Below are 21,162 nucleotides of genomic sequence, written 5' to 3'. Positions count from 1 at the left end.
ACACGCCCTTTCCCATCTGATTATCTTGCTGTACAGTATAGTATCCTGTCCTATCGTTGTGCATCTCGACATCTTCTTGTTCTGTTTCCCCTCCCTCCTCTTCGTCGTGCTCTCTCGTCCTCTTTTTTTGTTCTCTTCTCTTCCATATTATCATCACCAGATTTGTTTGACCATCATCCGAGATTTGAGGCTCAGACCTCAAGTGGACTAGACTCTAAAACTATTTCTCCATGACATCAGTCTCGTCTCGCTTTGTCCGTTGACCGATTTGATTGCACTCAACTCAATCTTATACTACCAAGGCAAAAGAGAGACAGTGCTCACGCAGCGTCCCCTCTTTGGCTGTTCCTCGGCGTGTCGTGTCAGCCTGGGCACTCTCCATCCAATCCCTGACGCTGGACCGTTCTGTTCTCATCATCCTCCCTGCGCCCAGTTCAAGAGTCTCCACTACTAGGCCACACACACTGCGGCCAGACGCTACGATACGCTACAGTACAGTGCCGTGTTCTGCCTCCGCCCGCCAGCTGCTGCCAGCTGCCAGCTAAATCCCCCCAATCCAAAGGCCTTTTCTTTCCTGGCCTGCCTGCCCTGCTGCCCGCCCGGTGTGGTCTGGTTTGCGTCTAGGTACCAAACTCACCTCACACCTTGCTTGGCTGCATCATTCAATCATCTCTCTGCTCTCTCCTCCTCAACTTCCTCTCACTCTCACCCTCAACTCTTACACTTCTACATACTCTTCCGTATTCTTACGAGCCTTTTATTCTATTGCTTATTCCTTTCTCTCTTCACTTTCGATTAATCGACATCTGTTCTCGCCTAATCATTAGAGAGTAAAAGTAATATCTCACTGTACGCATTCTATCGCATTCGACTCGGCCCTTGTTTGATTCACCAATTGCGCTTGCTACACCGGCTCTCAACTCTCACTCTTACCACATTATCTTTATTGTACATTGTCTTGGCCGGCTTTGCAAGATTTCGCATATATTTTGACGCCGCTCTTGCTCTGTTCATAATCTCCTGTCGACGCGACTTAGACATATATTCCTCGACCGTCTAAACTCGCTTCTATATTCGGACCACTTCTCAGAGACCGTGAACCGTGAACCCCAGATAACTACACCAAAACCAATACCGGCTGCTCGTCCTATTGAGCGCCCAGACCAACCCACGACAGCCCTGTCCAGGCAGGCTCCACTTTCTGCTCTCACTGTTACCTTGAACTTCACGGTCTGTCCATCGTATCCTTGTGAGTAACTAAAGTCCTTTCCTTCCCTTCCCTTGTCTTTCCTTCCCTTACCGTCTTGTCTCGTCATGCACTCTCGTCCCATTAGTCTCTGCCGGTGTCCACTCATTTATTCCCACCTTCGCCGTTATCTTACCGTCATCCCCTTCCACTTCCCGTCCCCGGTATCGACCTACCTTACTAACCTCCATTAAAAGTCCCACGTTTGGTTCAACCTTTTTTTGCTCCATCTCACCGCGCGACTGTACCCATATTGAGCTTTTTGCTCTTACCACCATGGGCAAACACACGCGTTTTCCCAGTTCATCTGGGCCATTGCAAATATACCAGGACGAGAATGCCACGCCCATGACTAGTCACGCTCCTATGCCATCAGTCTCGAAGCAAGCCCGAAGGCCCCTGACTAGCTCAACCTCAAACCTCGTCTTCAACCCACCCACCGCCTCCCACAATGTGCACTCACCCTACAAGCAGAGACCTGCTTCCGCATCGCAAATACCTTTGGCAACTTCTCAAGGCAACAAATTAAACATGGTCCCCATGGCGCCTCCATCAAGACGAGGCCACTCCACAGATTCCCTGCAAAAGAAGCCTTACCTCTCGAATTTTAAGACGGGTCCTCAAAAGCACGTCCTCGACATGGGCTGGGACTTTGGCAAAGAGAATGTCCACCCACAAATTTTCCCAACACCTCCTGCCATTGACATGTCAGTCGAGAATTACTACCAAAAGCCAAACGGAAAGCGCGCTCTCATGGAGGCTGCTCCTATCAGAGATTCCAGATCTACCAAGAAGATAAAATCCGAGCCAATGACAGCGACAGTGGAAACCGCGACAGACGCGACAGTCGTTCCTCCCCACGACTCCTTCCCTCCTATTGTCGATGACGGTAGCAAGCCTGCCCTTAGTTACGCCGACTTGATTGCCATGGCCATCTTCCGATCTCCCAATCGAAAGCTCACGCTCTCTCAAATTTACAATTGGATCAGCGACAACTACTCCTTCTACAGCCCTACCGATGCCGGTTGGCAAAACAGTATTCGACACAATCTAAGTCTACAAAAGGCCTTTATGAAAGTCGAGAGACCCAAGGACGACCCTGGCAAAGGCCACTACTGGGTCATCAAGCCCGGTTACGAAGCGCAATACCTGAACAAGAAGCCTACTCGCAAATCCGCCTCTGGCTCAGACAGCCTTCACGTTATATCGACTCGCCTCGAGCCCTCTCGCCCGGCTTCTGCATCAACCCAGGAACCTACACTGCCTCCCCCGGTTCCCGTCAGCCAGTCCGCTCTACCACCTCTTCCCACGTCTCAGGCCACCATGTCGATGCCCGTAGATCTTTCATCCGATGCTACGATTCCTGTCTCCGATAACATTGGCCCTGAGGATGTCGCGGACAAGACTGACCTCGATATTTCTCTCGAATCATATCTCTACTCGCCACTTCCTGCTGCTATGCATTCGTCACCGCCTGTCTCCCGACATGTGGATCATCGAAGCAACACACCCCCTCCGGCTGCCCGAAACCCGGCCTCGTCTGTCTCACGATCACACAGGCGCAAATTTGCATCTATGGACGACAGTGGATACATCTCTTCTCTCGAATCATCAGCCATTAGACCCAGTCAGAAGTTTATGCTTACGTCGGAGGCTGACCGCCCACGGAACAAGTCAAGGGGTCGTGCAGAGGAAGAGATTGCTCGTCTTCGAAACTCTTCGCCCTTCAGCCCAAGTAAGACACGCTATCACTCCGTCATGCCACCCGTCTCTTCGTCTCCTCTCCGACCGGCCTACGATAAGCAGATGCTGCCGCCGATTACGCCTATGGTCAAACTAAACCCTCCGCCCCGGCCCCCTCCATCAGCATCTCCCAACACAAATCTTCGAATCCATCGTGACAGAATGCGAAACTTGCTCCAGTCGCCTGAACGGAAGGTTGGGGGCAATTCTGAATTCACACCATATAGCCCTGCTTTCGATCTGGGCACAGATGTCTACCAATCGGTTTTCGGCGCCTCTATTTTGAGCGATGCGGACTTTACCATCAGCCAGGATCTCGCTGGGTTTGATGGGCTTGATGATGCCACCTTTGCGGCCATGAGCTCGGTTGATGCTGGATCTCCCATCAAGCGCACGGCCAAGCGCGCTCGACTTGATCGCACCGTGTCTGCATCGGTCCTGGGCGATATCACCAACTCGGCGACCAAGAAGCCTATTGCTTCTGCACCTCTGTTGAGACCCCCGGAGCAGTCTCTCCAGTTTGATACACCAAGCAAGGCGTTTGAAGGCCTGAGCTCTCCCAGCAAGATGTTTCAGGAATCGCCCATCCGCAACAATCAGTCTCCCTCCAAGTTCGCCAACTTTTTGAACGTCAACTTGGACAGCAGCGACTGGGCATCATCAGCTCTTCTGGGCCAACTGGAATTTGTGCCTCCTAGCCCTGGTGTTTCAACGGATGTGTCTAGTTTCGACATATTCAAGGGTTTTGACAAGATCGGATCGACATCACAGGCAAACAAAAACAACACCTCAAGGAACAACAAGCCCGGATTACCCCGAAGTTTTTCAACCCAATTTTAAGACAAAGAAAACTTGATAAAAACGAACGTGGCAAGACGACGAAATAAGCATAATTATGCATGACATTCACGATTTGACGAAAGAAGACAACACGAGCAATTTCTTGGAATGTGGCCTGGTCTACACCCAACCATAACTCGGGGATATTGGGTTGTATCCGGTATGGACTAGAACAGCGAGACTTGGCTTAAGCCAGGTACTCGGATTGGCTTCACAGCTAGCAGTTGATGAAAGTAATGACTTAAGAGCGCGTTGTGTTTGCTCTCAAGGCTTGGGTTGCGGAACAGGCATTTTTGGGATCTGTGTTTGAGTGCGTTGATGGTTTTATGCTCTGGTTTTACTCTTTTACATTACATTATGTAGCCCTGCGCGGTGTTGGATGGTTCTCTGGGTGGAATGATGGTTAGGGATTGCGTGCACCTTGCATGTTTGCGCGTTTTTGGTACATGTGTTTTTTTGTTTTGTTTTGGGAAAGCTCAACTTGGGAACGGATAGGCATGGTCAGGACATATGATTACGCACGACAGCTACTATCATATATGGACACGATATTAGTATTTAACATTGTCGCAACCCTTTCGTTACTTCTATTGTGCGCATCCCTTATCTACTCCACGACACAAACAATTCGCTTTCGAGTGTCTGTGCTGGTGATTGTGCCGTGTCTTGTTCTTGCGCGGCATGCGAGGCTGAAACCTTGGGTGCGGCGGCCTGTGCAATCAACATAGCTAGCCAACATTAGCCAGAGAAGTTTTTGGTGATTAGCTTTGATAAATGGATATCAATTATGATAAGAGTCTAAACGCTGATTCCAAACTCCACAAACGCCTCAGGTCTATATATCCGCTGCACCATAACCCTCGAGTCGCTGTTTGCGTAATTGTCAATACGAACAAGACTCAGGCCACCTAGCCCTTGTTGAATTTGATAACAGAGAGCGCCCTAGTCCAATTCTCAGTCTCGCTTCTAGCTTTCAACGGGTTCCTCAGTATATTCGCATTCGTGTTGCCCAGCCTGTTGCTTCCTTCTGGTCGAGATTAATCTTGTATGGGAACGGGTTCGTCCCTTGGGTGGTGATGGGTGGTATGTGGTCCTTATGAGTGTTTGCGAACGTAACAATCTTCATCGCCGTCGTTAGAAGGGTTTGTTCCATGGCGCGTCGAACTTTGGCCCGCTCTATCTGGTTATTAGTGATATCCTCGTGGGTGAGCCAAGGAGCCTGAAGCGTACCGCTTTCTGTTCTGGGCTCGGCGACGGTTACTTTGATCGTCCAACATTCCCAGCAAACCTCTTCATCCCCACGAGATAACCAAGCCTTGCGCCGGCGCTTCTCAAAGAACTGCACAACCAACTGTCCGCGCCCGCCGGTCGCGCTTCCACCAGAAACATTGTTTGTTCCGCCGGATGAGCGCTGTGTGTCTATCTGTCGCTCAAACGCCGCGACGCGCTGCTCTATCATGGTCTCGAGCTCATCGTCGTCCACATAGGGGAGGGTGAGGTCCAGAACTTCACGAGTTTGAGGAACTAGAGAAGGAAAGAATCTGTGAAAGAATATCGTATGAAGTATACCTATAGTAGGCAAGTTAGACTGAGTTCGTCATGATAAATCCGTCTTGTTGCACAGAGCATTGTTGAAGCTGTCACGAGGATAGCGGGGTGGTTTGTCTAGGGTAGGATGACGATTAGGAGACAAGAACCAACCTTTAACCACGTCGCGAACGGAGCGCGGATCAGTAAAAACATCGAGAATAAACTCTGGTGGTTCCTGTTGATCCATGTTGTTTGGGGTGTCGTGTACTTGATTATGCGCTACAAGCATGATTGGTGTAGATGAAAGGAGTTGAAATGGGAGAGAGTAGGTTGGATATCGCAGCGCAGATATTGGAGAGTAATGTTAGATAATAGCCTCCTAAACAACGTCACTGAGCCATATGGGAGGGGCATGGGGTCTCCGTCTCCACTCTCCACTTACCCCGTGCTTTATCTTGTCTGCACAGCCACAGACGCCACAAATCGCCTCCACATCGGTCGTGTCTGCCGAAGCCGACCACCGAACACGGGGCATGTCAATCCCATCTTACACTTGATCAAGCCTCCAGATTTGGGGCCGAGGCTCATATTGTGATTGATTGATTGATAGACTGTGCATGGTATCATCCCGAACCTTTTTTCTCCCCTACTCCGTTATTTTACTAGTACTCCAATCCAACAAACTCAACGACCTTGTTAACGTCCACATGTCCACGTAGCACCCCTTTCCTTGGCGAACCTCAATACACGTTATAGCCACAGCTACAAGAGCAATTGATCCATCGAATCATCATCATCACTACCTCATCGCGAATAATCCACCACCTCCGTCTGTATAATGTTCACATCCACTCGGCGCTGGTTGCGCAACAACCGGACACCCATCGCTGTTGGTGTGGGCGTCATCGGTGCTGGCTATGTCGCGACTCAATATGTTATCGGCAAGCTTAACGATGCTCGCGAGCGCATGAGCAGCGATCGTATCGCCAAGGAGAAGTAAACTTTATCCTCCCGGACAAGAACTAGAGCCATTATTTACTGATAAATTTTCACAGCTTGCGACGTCGCTTCGAACAGAACCAAGAGGATTGTACATTCACCGTTCTGGCTCTCCTGCCTTCCGCAACGACTGCCATTATCGAGGCCATGAACACGGAACAGATCACACTAGAGATTCAGCAGATGAAGGCCACCAAGGCCATAAAGAATGGCGGTAACGAATCTGCCGCACCACCAAGCCTCGCCGACACAACATTGACAGAGGAGGACGGGAAGAGCATGGCAGGCCAGAGCGAGAGCGGTGTACACCCCAGTCAGATCCCCACGTCCTCACCATTCAATGCTGGTGGTGAGGCGAATAAGGAGGCTCCAAAACCACGCAAGACAAAACGACAACTATGGGATGACGTGACTATTAGTGGTGAGTAAGACTTGCGTGCTCCGATTGACGGACAGCTAATGTGTCAAACAGCCGTGACGCGATCGTTCACTCTGATATATACCCTTGCATTGTTAACAATGCTGACTCGAGTGCAACTCAACCTATTGGGTCGACGAAGCTACTTATCGAGCGTGGTGGCCCTTGCAACAGGTGGCCAGCACGGCACCATTAGCCTTGAGAACAACGATGACGACAACACAGAGCAGGCATACGGCAGCGACTTTGATATAAACCGCAAATACCTGACTTTCAGCTGGTGGCTGCTTAACAAGGGCTGGAAGGATCTCATGCACCGAGTCGAAAGTGCTGTGCGCACCGTCTTTGGCAGCCTTAGCCCAAGAGACCTCCTGAGCTTCGAGAGATTCTCCGAGCTGACGATGGAGGTTAGAAAGCTTGTTGAAGGCCCCACGAACGAGGAGCGCCAAAAGTCTGACTGGCTCAAATTTCTGCTTCCGCCCAGAGATATGGAGGATGAGGTGATCAAAGAATCGGGTATACTTGATGAAGCAGCTAACCACGACCCTGAACACTCACCAGCTGCGTCGCAGGCAATCCTGAGACGTCTTCTTGACGAGACCGCGGATCTCATTGAATCACCCAGCTTCATACACGTTCTCACCCTGCTCCTCGACGCTGGCTTCTCATATCTGACGGACAATAAGCTTGCTACTGCAGCATTCGAGCTCCCGGCCTCTGATGGAATGGTAACCCCTGAGCTCAAGGATCAGCAGCGCTCCAAGGTGATTTTGCTGCCTAAGATCATGTCAGTGTTGACGCGACAAGCTCACGTCATTGGTGACGGAATGCCAAATGAGTATCTCCAAAAGATGGAAACTGTCCGTGATCTCGAGGCTTTTGCCGCTGTCGTGTATTCAAGCAACTGGGAACAAGAGATTCGCACAGGCGATGATCTCATGGCCAGCGCCGTTGATCTTGGTGCTCCGCAAATCAGTGGAAAAACAACGCAACCACAAACTCAAAACCAGACACAGGGCGAAGCAAGCATGGTTGTGGTCGATTCGCAAGGGGGTTTCGAGAGCGCATGGGGACGAGCAATGGATAACAACCCGTAAGGCGTATTTTGGTTGTGCAGCTATATAACGCATAGGGGGAGTCATGGCAGGGTTATCATGGGAATTGTAAGGGTATGGATATCAATGATTAGCATAATATTGGGATGTATTTGAATCACCGACATAAAACACACATCGTATGCTATTTAGAAGCGGCGGGTATTCGTTTAGTCTAGTCGAGTTCGAGGGATGTGGTTAACGCATCGGCTCGTGTATTATTTATGCCGGAATTGGCGTTGGGTATAGTCTCTTCTCCTTCTGCTTCCGTACGCCTACTCTGCCGACGTCATGAGGTGTGGTTGTTTGTTGTGATGCGAACCGATAATACCATGCAGACTAAAACCCTGCTTGACGCCAGGAAACATGGTCATGTCGTCCCCGGATTCGACTTATCTCCCATCCTGGAAGATGGCGTTGGATAATAGTGGTCTTGGACAAGCATATGCGTTCTTCAGACCACAGTATCCGCATGAGGCAGGCGGCTTCTCTCGAACTGCCTGGTTGTTGGCGCTGCAAAAGCATTGCTTTAGCGATGATCTGACTATATGTACTTCTCACATTAAGCCCCTGATGAACTGATCGAGGCCGAGTTCAAAGAGCTCGTTCTTGACACCTTCGCCTTTCTTATGCTCTACTGGCGCCAAAGGGTTTTTGACCACTAAACACGGTGATTAGTCTCATTATATAAATGGTGTAAACGGTTGAAAATACCATATTCAACCCAGAGGTTGATATATATTTGGTGTAGTACATTGCGCATGCTCAGTGTTGCTGTGTCGGTCAAGATAACGAATCTTAGGTTCGCAGGTGTCTCGTAAAAGTGAAGCTTATACTGAGCAGTTCGGTAGCTGATGAATGCGTCGTCATCACCACCAAGCTTTCGAACCATATTGCGTAGGGAGAAGACGGTTCCGAACAGAAGCTTTGCGTCGTCGGAGGATGTCGTGGGTGCGGCGGTTTCGGAGCCTGCAGACGATGGTAGCCATGACTTGGAGTAGACGCACTCGGCTGTAAAGAGAGTGAATTGTTAGCTGAGAGGTCTATGAGTGTTGGAAAGGGGTATTGTTTACTGTGTCGGTCGAAGATGTGGAATGAGTAGACAACCATGATGGTGGTTCAAAGGGGTTCAAGGTCGACGTGGAAGGTTGTTGAATGGCTGGCAATAAGATTGATGCCTTGCGCATAAGAAACGGAGAGAAGAAGATGGGGTTTCTGTAGTTGGCTGAATTAAGATGCGCCGGATTGAGTTCTAAATCGGGCTCAATCAAACAGTGTCGAGGTGGATGGAATGCGATGCGATGCGATAGTACTAAGGTTGGTAGAGAGTACAGGTACAGACAGATAAGACAACCTGGGTCATGATGGGCTGTCACCCACTGAGGCTCAATTCACTGTGGCTGGTCTAGGAAGTGAAAGCTTTGGTGGGGCAGCCACTGACATGGTCCTGGAAGCTCAGTACTTTCAGCTGGAACTGTCCATCGTCTAGCGCATCATAGCCTCAGGGCTGACTGACTACTGTAAGCGGGCAGCCAAGGCTCACAGCTGGAGACAGAGGCTTATTAGATTCCTTCCTTCTTTCCATCATCACAATCACATGTACAGATGATTCAAGATTGCTGTGTCAGCCTTGTTGTTTATCCTTAAACAGCCGCCTTCTTCCACTTCCACAGCAGAATTTCCAACGTAAAAGTTCAAACCCCAATTTGCAAAGGATTGATTGCGGGGCAGTTCAATCTAACCTGTCAATTCAATCCAGCCCAATCGCATCGCATCGCAAGAACTGAACCAGGTAGTCTATCCAGTACCCAATCTTGCTTTCGTTGTTTGGTCTTACAGTATCATTCAGCATGGACACGCCTGAGCCAGCGACTCATCCAGAGATGAGGCCTTCGTTCACTTTCCCTTCGCTTCAAGTGAGAGTTGACCAACATGACGACGCTTCTGATAACAGGCCTCCGCCGCCCCTCACTCATCATCTGCAAGTCAACTCAAAGGTAGAATCTGAATGCGCCCAGCTGACAATGTGACCGATAACAGAACAGAACCAACAGAGGTTCTCCATTTCTCAAGCCCTCTTAGACATCACAAGCGAACCCCAAGTGCTCATCGACAAGTCAAGGTATGAAACCAATGGCAACACCTCAAGTAGACCTCGCGTAGTTGACCAGCACTCTTAGGAAACTCTTGATGCGCAAACTCAGTTTGGGGATGAAGATGCTGATGGTGCCTCTCACCACCGAGTAAACCAGTACACAATCCTGGAGGAAATCGGTAGGGGCTCTTATGGCGCAGTTCATCTTGCCAAAGACCAGTTCGGCCAGGAATACGTGAGCATCAGACCTTGCACCCACCCCCCAGACGTTGTCTCTCGGCTCACACAAGTTTAGGCCGTTAAAGAGTTCTCCAAAGTTCGTCTTCGAAAACGCCTTCAATCAACCATCCTCAGACAAGGTCCTCGAGGTCCGAGGCGCATGGGTCCTGGTGGCGGAGGTCCCTTCAACGCTACTCCCCGCCTCGTCAATGATACTAATGATGCGTTGCACCTCATACGGGAAGAAATCGCGATCATGAAGAAGCTCAACCACCCTAATCTTGTCCAGCTTTACGAGGTTCTGGATGATCCCGAGGAGGACTCCATCTACATGGTCCTCGAGATGTGCCGGAAGGGTGTCGTAATGAAAGTTGGCTTGGATGAGCAGGCTGAACCTTATTCAGAGGAGAACTGTCGCTACTGGTTCCGAGATCTGATATTAGCCATTGAATACTGTGAGTATCATCAGATCAAACCCGCTCCTTCAGAGGGCTAACATAATGGTTTGAAGTACATGCGCAGGGTGTTATCCATAGGGACATTAAACCAGATAATCTTTTGGTGTCCAATGACGATGTGCTGAAGGTTGTTGACTTTGGGGTTTCCGAGATGTTTGAGAAACCAGACAACATGAGAACAGCAAAATCTGCAGGCTCTCCGGCATTCCTGCCCCCCGAACTCTGCGGTAAGCATGGGGATGTGTCTGGAACTGCTGCTGATATCTGGTCAATGGGGGTTTCACTCTACTGTCTAAAGTATGGGCGTATCCCTTTCAACCGCGATGGTGTTTTGGACATGTACGATGCCATTCGGTCTGACGAACCCTCTCTCCCTGAAGATGAGAACCCAGACTTTGTCGATCTCATGCACACAATTCTCAACAAAGATCCAGAACAGCGCATAACCATGGACAAGCTCCGAGTAAGCTGCGCAACTCGTTAAAGCACTGAGATGATGACAATTGACGTTGAAATAGGAGCACCCATGGGTCACCAAGAAAGGCACAGACTACTTGCTTTCTGCCGAGGAAAACTGTGTCAACATGGTAGAACCACCTAATGAGCTTGAAGTTAACCGTGCTTTCACCCGTAAGATGAACCACCTCCTCTGTGTTATGAAAGTCATCCACCGCTTCAAGTCAATCTTGGCCAAGCATCGCGCCAGATCCAACACTAGCACTCCGAAGCAAAACCATGGCTCGTTTGATGCGTCGGAGGAGAAGGCCAAGGCTGAGGTGATTGAGGCATTGCTTTCCCGGAGACGAACTTTCCAGGCGCAGAAACAAAAGCCGAGTGCGAATAATGGGACGCCCCCAGCACAAGAACTTGATACGCAAAACACTACGCCGTTCCTTGGTATCGGCACCGGAACGATGGACGAGTTTGCCTCTAACGAGGCTACTCCAGATATGGTATCCGACTCGCCAACAGCAGTTGACTTTAACGTTTATGAACGAGCGTATGAAACGGCGATCGAGAGCATCACCTCCAACCCGAATGTCTCTACGCGCAGGCCAACTGTATACCTGACCAAGTTCGTTCAGGACACAGAGAACCTGAAAGGTGTTTCTGAGCTGGTCAAAGACGATGATACTGCCAAACACTCACATGATCCACAGACGTCGAGCTCGACAGGCTCGGCTCCTAATCTGATCACCAACCTAACTTCCAAGCTGGGCCTCTCGGATAATCAATTGGATAAGAGTGAAACCTAATTCTGGATATTTCATTGTATCCGGCAATGGATTCGAAGGTTGGGAAGCACGAGCGGGACAATGGCGTTGAGACGGGGTTTGGAAAGAGCATTGGTGGGCATTCTTGAAAGAAACAGACGCGTAAAACATAAACACAAAACTTGCGCAACGCAGTGTATCTATTACATGTATCGTTGATAGGATAATTGTTATACATATAGTGTATTATGAATAAGCCCGTAGGCGTGTCAATTCCATCACAAGTGACTCTAGGTAATAGAGAGGTTGGTCTTTAAGCTTTAGGGTATAAAAATAAACCTAAAAGCCTAGTAAACAGCATAAATAGACTTGCTATGTCGTATCTTATGCTTCTAGCGACCAAATTTTCCGGTACCCGGAGAACCAAGCATGACACGTTGTCAGGATGGTTGTTGGGAGAGAATTGCCTAAACTTGGAATATCCTCTAAACACTTACCGATCAAAATCGATACACCGTCTCGTTAGAAAGAGCCAAGACCATTTGCGACAACGGGAAGTTGTTCCGCAGACGGGATATAAGATTCGGGTCGTCTCCCTTCCCATGCATATGTGGGTCGGTCTGTATATAAAGGCACCAGGAACACCCGATGCCACGTGGGAACCGTTGCTCAAGGTGTCACTATACATGAAGAGTACCTACTATCAAAGCTCAGCCGCCTGCAAAGGTCGTGATCAGCGGCTACCAACGAGCTGTGGTGAGACACAATTGGGTGTGCAGCATGGGTCTGGCAGGGTCAAGATGAAAACTTCGATAAGCCTGTATATAGCTTGTCTAGCTTGTGTGGGCCATAAGGATAGCCTTCGGGAACAGGGCCGGGGGGTCGATATGATGGTTGTCAAGTGTAAGCCAGTAGACTCTTAGCGATAGACCACGAGCAGGCAAGGTGTATACACTTTCCTGTCGGTGTGTAAGTAAACGGCTTGATGATTGAGACAAGACGGAGTGATGCCTGGTACGTCCGAGTAACCAACCGTAAGGTTACGAGGTGATATGATATCTCACAAGCATTGTCATGCTACAATCTCTACTTTGTGCAAATGTCGAGATATGGTGGACGAGGGTCAAGCGGTGAAGGGTTTGCCTACCACAAGCCATCTTTCTTTAGCGATACGTCCCTGGGGATGAGAGGCATATGCATTGCCTTTTCTGACTTGGACCGCATAACGCAAGGTCCTATCTCGAACCGTGCTTAAGCGACAACATTTGCGCTTGCGTTAAAATAGAACATCCCTATATGTGATAAGGTTGACACCAATAGTCAGCAAGGACGAAGACGAAACAACCATAAGATATCAGCGTGTCGATCGATCAAGCCGTTAATAAGTTGGATCGATAGTGGAGTTCAAATTGTCGGTGCTCAGCATAAGTGAACTATCCCATAGCTGATTAGTTCTATGGAAATTGCACGGCGAAGAAAGATTCAAGAGGCAAAGTTATGTGATTTTACATATTCAGATAGATAATCGATCTATAAAGCGGGTTGAATATCAACTCTTTCGCAATTCGGAACTTGTTATTACTGCATGTAGACAAAAGGTTGTTTTTTTAAGATATTGCGACCGAATAATAATTGGCCAGTGCTGTGGGGCTGCTGCAACGGCACGCAGTGCGCTAACGCGGTAAATCACGTGCTGATACTCGCATCTCGGAAAAATGAATATCAAGACATCAACATAGGAAATTCAAAAATCAATCACTCGATCAAAAGAATGGCAAAAGACATTCTGTAAGCTATCGATTACGTCAGCCTGGCTTGTCCTCTGTTGGAGTAATTACTGAGCTGGTGAGTTCGAGACTGTACCTCATAGATGAGGTAAGAGTTATGGAGCTAACTGGGCTCCACCACGAGCTTCGAAGTGCAACTACAGGGTTAGTAATCCTTGCTTCAGTCTTTGGCCGGGGACACAGTTTCTAAGCAGGAGGCCTCTTGAACTTGGTTAGTAGATCTTGTAAAAGAGGTAATTTGTTGTCAGAGCTAACTCGTTAAAGTATTGGCGAGTGCCGACAAACTCCATGACTCCGTGGAAGTGAGGTTCCTTGTAGTCTCGGGGGTTGGAGGAGCGGGGGCTGTGCCACTGAGCATATACATGAACAGTACACATACACAAACGCAAGTAGAAATAGATGTTCGCGCAAAAAGAGCAAAGATATCAGCAGATCGTGCCACTTCATAACGCTTTGTGCGGATGCATGGAAATACCTCACAGTGTGCAGTATCATGGCTCATCTCGTGTACTGTAACCAGCATGCGAAATCGAATTGGTAAAAGAATGAACAACGACTATGTCGGAATCCTCAATTCTATCTAGCTCTGTTTGCTGTGGGTGGTCCCTTGAATTCACCAGCTTCGGCGCTGGTGTGCACAGTTCTGATATGCATTGGTGGTTGCGATGCTTGCGTTACATGGCTAGGTACAATGGAGCACGTATTTCGAGGACACAAACTTGTTCGTCGAGTGGCTGCATCGCAGGATCTTGGACCGGGCCGTGATCTAGACTCTTATCCATTGTTCAATAATCAATGCAGCTACAGCTATACATTAGCCTGTGAATCCCACTGACCCATAGGAGCGAGGAGCTAACTAACTACTAAATCTAGTTAGGTGTAAGAAACCAAAGGCTTGACGGACAAGCTGCTGTAACCATTACTTGAAGAAAGGGATAAAAACCCAAGTGAGGATCTGTCTACCCCGGAGGTGGCACCTACCTACCTGGGAAGGTACCTGGTCGTGGAAGGAGCTCTGGGCCGAATTTTGAAGCCTTCTTTACTTTCTTGTTGAAATGAATACATTCAACAGATCATGAAAAGCTACCTCTAGTACCTCGTTGATACGTAAAGGGAGCTCTCGACTCATCTCCTGCTACTTCATGTTGCATCCATTCAGGTGAAGTGTCATTGATGCTTGGTTCCCAGCATTGAAGATTTCTGTCAAAGCCAAGACAGTCTGTGCCCAGTCTTCAAAACGACAATCGATTTCATGATCATCATGATAAATCCCAGGCTTGTTCTTCCACATGAGGGAGGGCATGTGTGCTCTACAGGGGTATCGACAATGTCCAATGCCAATGCTGTAGGGCCAGCCAATGACCTTCCAACCATTACTTGGCGAAGTGAACTTTGAACACCAGGCGTTCAAAGCGCAAAACCCTCTCTGTTGATGAAGGGATAGGTTGAGGCTGATGGCTTTACGGTTTGAGTACTTACAAAGACAAAAAGGTGAGACTTAACCTTTTCTGCTTTTACTTGCCGTTAAAACCTGCAAGACAGATGAATTATGAATGCTAATGCATCAGTTGATGTAGGCATTGAGTACCTACAGTACCTACGTTGGACTTCATGAACTTGTGTCTTGGCGCTCGAGAAAGTCGAGTAGCAAATTCAGCTCTGGTATTAAAATGCAGAGTTGGGAACAAGTGTTATTGTCGATGAGTTCTCCCAACAATCAGTTGTGAAATAAGGCAACAGGCTATGCTATGCAGTCCTTACAGCAAGCTTGTCCTCATTAAAGAGGAACTTGAAAGATACATCCGTTACTTACACCTCCACAATTCCGGTATCCTTGTCTAGCCGGATCTCTTCCTAGCCATGCGCCATTTCTTGGCACTTCTGTCAGTGGAGTAGGCTGGGGTCGGCACGATGTTCAAGGATATCTATCATGTTCAAACCATCAAACGCACAAACCAGATCCATTCGGTAATTATCCTTCTCACGTTACAAGAAAGCCTATCGTGACACCACCTACTGTAAAAAGCCCACATGCAACAGCATGATATTTTCTGATTGATGTTCCGTTCGCTTCAGCTTGTGTACGAGTACGGCAGTCTATTGCAAGACACCTGCAGCTTTTGGCCAGGCAGATATTAATGGCACATGTCAACGGGCTAGAAGTAACAAGTAACAGCGGTCTCCCGAAGAAAACAGGCTGAGGCTGTGGTCCAAACCGCCACTGCATTCACGCCCAATGTGATAATCCAGCTTGGTAATCGATGCGCCAAGTAGGAGCATGACCAGCGGCTCTTCCCTTTCCATGTGAGACAACTTCTGAGTTGTGCATATTAACGGTATATGGCCCATGTCGTTGGGGATTTGTTTGCAGGCAGTCTTATTATTCACCGTACAAAAACCAAACAGGCCAATCCTCAGTGAGATATCACCCCCGATGCATCTCAGGGAATTAACGAGACGGAGCAGTCAGTCCAACACTGGAGGGGTATCCACAGAGATGGACCACACCGCATCGACTGCTAGGGTGGCATTGCTGCTCTGCTTTAACTCTACTTTGAGCTGGAGCATGACAACTAGAGGCCGAAGCACAAGAGAGGGAGAGTCATCATAGCTGATTATGTGGGTTGTCTAGCTACCGTCGAGCGTATTGAGCTACTATTGATTCTATCGTATCTTCGCTGGGGACCGGGTCACTGTTTTACCGGTTCTGTGTTCCTAGATCTGCCGTCATACATTTAGGCACTCTCCTCGGTATTCCGGATTGGCTCGCTGCTCTACGTCACCGCCTTGCGTTTTACAAGATGCAGTTTTCATGCAGATATGATACTGAGCATGAGTGTAGGATCCTGCATGAAACTATCAGAAGTACATGGCCACATTCCAGAGATTTCTTCGGGGGTTGGGAGAAGTTCTGTGGTTTTTTATTTTTTATTCTCATTCAATTATTTGGTATAGAAGTCTGGCCCATGTACTAGAGGGTACTCCATACTTGGACATACCTCATTAACATCCCTGCTGGATGACAGGCGGGGCTCATGGTAGCCAGTCTGAGGTATCTTTTCATCTTCAATCAGCTCTAAAGAGACCTTGTGGATCCAGTCTGGGCCTCGTCGAGAGTAGCATTTAGCTTGGGGGAAAGTTCCCTCTCTGGTACCTGGACCTCATGACACTATCATGACTACTCCCTCCTCGGAGTAGCGCTGCTGGCCCCTCCTTTCGTGAAAGGGCATTTGACGAGGGCCAGGCCAGGGCTCGTTCCGTTTACGTTCACACATGGGTCGGAAAACCCTTGACTCGGAAATAAGTGAGTGAAGTGACAAGAGGATTAGATGATCAATTCTCATTGTACTGGAAAACATGCCCTTCTGACCCTCCAGCTTCGGCTGGGGTGCAGTAATGAAAATAATGGATGATGTGGACAATCTGCTAAAATACTACTGATTTGATAACTGATTTTTGGAGTGGAAATGACCGATGATAAACCTGATGTAGTCCAAAGACGGGCAATATATGGAAAATATTATCAATACGACCCATACAAGGCCATCTGATGCCGGCGTAGCCCCGGTAGTATGTATGGTCTATATCCGTTTATGCTGATGCAACTTGGCCGAAAGATCTTCTTATGATACTTGATGACTGACTGACTGTAAGTTGTTGCCGCTCGTCCTTGTGTCAATGTTCCGTTCTCCCAGTCAAGGCATAGTAGCGAGTGCATACTCCTTGTAAGCTACTAAAGTAAATGTAGGGAGTAGCAAGAGGTGCTAGGAAAATAAATTGGAGCAAGCCAACGGCGGAATTTTATAGGAATTAGTCCTGCACTTTTACAATTAACCTTGCGGGTACCTGCAACGACATATAGAGCGTCATGATTAGCAAAGTACTCTGGAGTATAGTTCATTTTAATTTGATTGTTTCGATGGGGTCCATCGTTGTTTCTTCATCAGTGGTTAATAATAATAAATTACCATTAGCTTGCCTGCCTCACAGTTACCTAGTGCTGTTAACAGTGCCTACCTGTCTACTGGACATTGCCGTAGCCAAAACCCTCACCTCACTCACTTTTTCTAGTCACCCGCCGTCTTAAATTGCCGCTTCCCTTTTTCCTCTTCCACAACTGCTTTACATCGTTTTTCTTTTCACCTCTCACCTCCCCTCTCTCTACTCGTCCTCTTTTACCTCTCTGTCCTTTGTTTTGTTCTGCTCTATTAAAGCAGTCATAACAAAGGTAGATCGCCCCTCCTCCTCACCTTATATTTTGTCACCGGTACTGCTGCACGGGCGCCAGCGCCCTCGGAAACCCCCAAAGACTACCACTAAGACGGAATTCATTTCTCTTTTTTCACTGCCCTCGTTCCGCCTCGCTTCGTCACTGTGACTCAAGTTATATACAGTACAGTGCAGTGCTTTACTGCACCCATCCAACGACAATAGCGCTTCCCCTGCAAGTCGACATCCGTTCGTGACCTGCATCCGCTCTGTCTTGGCGCTCGGCATCACCAGCATCAGCCAAGAAGTCTAGAGAACCGTGACTGAGGACCCTCCTCCCAGTGCCTCGTTTTTTTGCCCTTTTTCTCTCTATTGCCTTCGGACTTTCTCTTGTCGCTTTTCAGTGTCCAGGCAACCCAACCTCGAAACTGTGTCTTTGTCGGCATCTTTCGATACCTGCTATCACGTCACGTCAAACAACTGGACCGCCACTCTCGAGGTACTGTAACAGTACTGGCTCTTCATAGCCACCATCACCATCTGCGATCCAGTACCTACCTACATTCAGTCCAGTCCAACAACTACGTATCGACGCCCGTCTTGCGCTTTGCCTCGTCCCCACTCTCCGCCAAGATCTGGGACCCAAAGACAGCTCAGAGATCCCCCACTGTCTTGTTTTTGCCCACTTGCTCGTCAATCTTGTTCTTGTTAGCGGCACTGCGCTTTTCAGAAAGCACTATTAAAAGTCGCTCTTCTGCGCTCGGCTTTTCTCTCCGTCACCTGGTACTTGGCTTACTGTTGTACGCTGGCTTCGGTCGTACGCTCACCGCAGACCGTTGCTTCTAGACTGATCCGTCGCGCAACAATCCCTTGCTCGAGTCGTGCTCGCCCACGCCCACCTTGTGCTTGTGCTACCGCCCGTGTCTGCTGTCGCACCGAGCCGCCGCATATCCCGCTATCGCGACACTTTTCTCGACTCTTCGTCCCAACTGTACTCTCCAGTATCCGAGACACTGACGCTCGACGTTTATTCATTTACGAAAATGCCCACCGCATCTGGCTCCTCAAAACCACCATCTGCAACGAGCTCAAAACCACCCTCGGTCAAGTCTCAAGATGGCGTCAAGAACTCCCCAGGTCTAACACCGCAAAATGGTGCGACCAGTGCCAACGGAAACCCTCCTTCGGACACTCACTTGAAGCCCACTACCTCTGTCAAGAATCGCCTCACTCGCATGTTTTCGTCCAAGGATACATCAAGAGTGCCAACACCTGCTCCCTCGACCATCGACCTACCTAATCGTCCACGCGCCAACTCGACGAATGGTACTTCTACGCCTGCAGGAAAGATACCATCAACTGAGAAGGGGAGTGACAAGCCTGTGCAGAAACCCGCCGAAAAAGCAGCAACACCTGGCAAATCTACACCAAAGTCAGCCGGCAAGGAGCCCTCTCAGCGTTTTGTTCTAGATCCAGAGTTGCAGGGAGGACATGAGCATCATTTAAGATCAAGTCGACGTCAGGAGAAGCTTTCAGATATGTGGAGAGCACTCATTGGCAAGAAGCATGAGGAAACGCCCGAACACGATCTTTCACTCGTCTCGAACTGGGTGGACACTCTGCAACAGGAGAAAGACGAAGCGGGCGAAAAGAAAAATGGACCCAGCGCAACAACGACTCTGGTCGAAAAATACGGCAAATGCCAGGAGGTAGTTGGACGTGGTGCGTTCGGCATTGTTCGCATCTCCCACAAGAAAATCGGAGGCAGCAACGAAAAGCTGTTTGCTGTCAAGGAGTTCCGACGCAGGCCAGAAGAGACAGAGAAGAAGTACAGCAAGCGCCTTACAGCCGAATTTTGTATATCGTCGTCCCTTCGACACCCCAACGTTATTCATACGCTTGACCTGCTCAAGGACGCCAAGGGCGATTATTGTGAAGTAATGGAGTTCTGTGCTGGAGGAGATCTCTACACTCTCGTTCTCTCAAGTGGGAAGCTCGAAGTTCAAGAAGCCGACTGTTTCTTCAAGCAGATGATGCGTGGTGTTGAATATCTACATGAAATGGGCGTAGCACATCGCGACCTCAAGCCCGAGAACCTGCTGCTTACCACCCGCGGCGCCCTTAAGATCACAGATTTCGGCAACGGAGAGTGTTTCCGAATGGCCTGGGAAACGGACGCGCATATGGTATCTGGCCTATGCGGTTCTGCCCCCTACATTGCCCCCGAGGAATACACTGATAAGGAGTTCGACGCCAGAGCTGTAGACGTATGGGCCTGTGGTGTTATTTTCATGGCAATGCGAACCGGCCGTCACCTTTGGCGACTGGCTAAGAAGGATGAAGATGAATTCTATGCCCGATACCTTGAGGGCCGCCGAGACGAGGAAGGTTACGGCCCTATCGAGTCTCTTCATCGGGTATGTTTATTCGCGCACTGGTGTCGGGATATGCATCACAAACTAACATATCTCCTAGGCCCGTTGTCGCAACGTAATTTACTCGGTTCTCGATCCTCATCCTACTCGCCGTTTGACAGCTGCTCAAGTCCTTAAGTCAGAATGGGTACGCGAGATCAAGCTATGCAAGGCTGGTGAAGAGGGTCTGTAATGACAGGAAAAGACTTTGGTTGCCTTTTTGGCCTGAATGTTTTCGACTCGATGAGCAGTTGACTCGAGGCCATCTAGATAGGATAACCAAAATCGAGTGGGACGAAAGGACAGGTTGGCGTTGATGGCGGCACTGTGAGCCAGGACACTGATGATTCCACGACCTATCGTTTGGGTTATTTCCTTTGTCATTTGATACCGAGCAATGGTGTTGGGCGTATTGTAAACAGAAATATTTCCTTTTATCGTTTTAAAGCATATCATGCCCTGGAAGGGTAAGGGTTTCTTGCACTCAGGAGAAGCACGGCAAGGATTGCTTATGCTCAGGAGTTGGGTTGGTGGTATAGGGAGGCTCAGTCCGTCAACTATTCAAGAACAATTTTGTCAAAGAAGGTTGCACTTCCAAGACTAGGAAGCACAGGACAAGGCCGAACAACAAGAATATGGAAGGTTATGAATCATGGGAAATGGACGAATGATTTGGATATGCGGTCTTCGTTGCGGAAGGCCTGAACCCGGACAGGGGAAGTCAAGTCCAGGAAGTTATGAACCCGACGGCTTCAGTCAATGAAAAGGGAAGAAAGGAGAGGTGAAATAACATCGCCTGTCGTTGACATTCAGAGATATAAAGACATAGGAAGCAGAATAGACAAGGCGTTGTTCATGTCAACGCAAAAATTCTGTGCACATCATTTTAATATGCC

At 48.8% G+C, this 21,162-nt stretch overlaps 6 protein-coding genes across 6 annotated transcripts; 4 read left to right on the top strand and 2 right to left on the bottom strand.

Annotated features, from left to right (window-relative positions):
- The first annotated feature begins 1,400 nt into the window (after window positions 1-1,400).
- EDB82DRAFT_220069 (uncharacterized protein) lies at window positions 1,401-4,042 on the top strand. The gene has a single exon (XM_025726872.2). The coding sequence runs from the start codon at window positions 1,523-1,525 to the stop codon at window positions 3,827-3,829; it is 2,307 nt and encodes a 768-aa protein (XP_025581396.1). The 5' UTR covers window positions 1,401-1,522; the 3' UTR covers window positions 3,830-4,042.
- Window positions 4,043-4,600: 558 nt separating this feature from the next.
- EDB82DRAFT_504515 (uncharacterized protein) lies at window positions 4,601-5,740 on the bottom strand. Its single transcript, XM_025726871.2, has 3 exons — window positions 5,531-5,740; window positions 5,060-5,398; window positions 4,601-5,005 (listed from the first exon to the last, which is right to left on the bottom strand). The coding sequence occupies exons 1-3, from the start codon at window positions 5,646-5,648 to the stop codon at window positions 4,815-4,817; spliced, it is 648 nt and encodes a 215-aa protein (XP_025581395.1). The 5' UTR covers window positions 5,649-5,740; the 3' UTR covers window positions 4,601-4,814.
- A 165-nt stretch (window positions 5,741-5,905) lies between these two features.
- Window positions 5,906-7,873, top strand: EDB82DRAFT_557919 (Peroxin-3; the record flags this gene model as incomplete). The annotated part of the gene is made up of 3 exons (XM_025726870.2): window positions 5,906-6,355; window positions 6,415-6,779; window positions 6,831-7,873. The coding sequence occupies exons 1-3, from the start codon at window positions 6,198-6,200 to the stop codon at window positions 7,871-7,873; spliced, it is 1,566 nt and encodes a 521-aa protein (XP_025581394.1). The 5' UTR covers window positions 5,906-6,197.
- Window positions 7,874-8,427: 554 nt separating this feature from the next.
- EDB82DRAFT_434411 (Longin-like domain-containing protein) lies at window positions 8,428-8,980 on the bottom strand (the record flags this gene model as incomplete). Its single annotated transcript, XM_025726869.1, has 3 exons — window positions 8,428-8,531; window positions 8,585-8,881; window positions 8,944-8,980. The coding sequence occupies 3 exons, from the start codon at window positions 8,978-8,980 to the stop codon at window positions 8,428-8,430; spliced, it is 438 nt and encodes a 145-aa protein (XP_025581393.1).
- Window positions 8,981-9,348: 368 nt separating this feature from the next.
- Window positions 9,349-12,099, top strand: EDB82DRAFT_504507 (kinase-like domain-containing protein). The gene is made up of 6 exons (XM_065608730.1): window positions 9,349-9,851; window positions 9,911-9,992; window positions 10,051-10,200; window positions 10,261-10,639; window positions 10,696-11,105; window positions 11,161-12,099. Exons 1-6 carry the CDS (start codon window positions 9,721-9,723, stop codon window positions 11,896-11,898), a joined length of 1,890 nt encoding a protein of 629 aa, XP_065463845.1. The 5' UTR covers window positions 9,349-9,720; the 3' UTR covers window positions 11,899-12,099.
- A 6,796-nt stretch (window positions 12,100-18,895) lies between these two features.
- EDB82DRAFT_557913 (kinase domain-containing protein) lies at window positions 18,896-20,742 on the top strand (the record flags this gene model as incomplete). The annotated part of the gene is made up of 2 exons (XM_025726865.2): window positions 18,896-20,269; window positions 20,328-20,742. The coding sequence occupies 2 exons, from the start codon at window positions 18,896-18,898 to the stop codon at window positions 20,457-20,459; spliced, it is 1,506 nt and encodes a 501-aa protein (XP_025581390.1). The 3' UTR covers window positions 20,460-20,742.
- Between the last annotated feature and the right edge of the window lie 420 nt (window positions 20,743-21,162).

This window comes from Fusarium venenatum, assembly GCF_020744135.1.
Source record: "Fusarium venenatum strain MPI-CAGE-CH-0201 chromosome Unknown EDB82scaffold_3, whole genome shotgun sequence".
In the NCBI taxonomy this organism is placed as follows: Eukaryota; Fungi; Ascomycota; class Sordariomycetes; order Hypocreales; family Nectriaceae; genus Fusarium; species Fusarium venenatum.
This window is presented reverse-complemented; position numbering and strand designations above follow the sequence as displayed.

Excerpts from the sequence above, each read along its gene's own strand:
- EDB82DRAFT_220069 (XM_025726872.2), top strand. The coding sequence starts at position 1,523 with ATGGGCAAACACACGCGTTTTCCCAGTTCATCTGGGCCATTGCAAATA.
- EDB82DRAFT_504515 (XM_025726871.2), bottom strand. The coding sequence starts at position 5,648 with ATGCTTGTAGCGCATAATCAAGTACACGACACCCCAAACAACATGGAT. Across the intron at positions 5,399-5,530 it reads CGTTCGCGACGTGGTTAAAG|GTATACTTCATACGATATTC; the intron begins GTTGGTTCTTGT and ends TGCCTACTATAG. Across the intron at positions 5,006-5,059 it reads CGAGCCCAGAACAGAAAGCG|AGCGGGCCAAAGTTCGACGC; the intron begins GTACGCTTCAGG and ends ATAACCAGATAG.
- EDB82DRAFT_504507 (XM_065608730.1), top strand. The coding sequence starts at position 9,721 with ATGGACACGCCTGAGCCAGCGACTCATCCAGAGATGAGGCCTTCGTTC. Across the intron at positions 10,201-10,260 it reads ACCAGTTCGGCCAGGAATAC|GCCGTTAAAGAGTTCTCCAA; the intron begins GTGAGCATCAGA and ends ACACAAGTTTAG. Across the intron at positions 10,640-10,695 it reads GATATTAGCCATTGAATACT|TACATGCGCAGGGTGTTATC; the intron begins GTGAGTATCATC and ends AATGGTTTGAAG.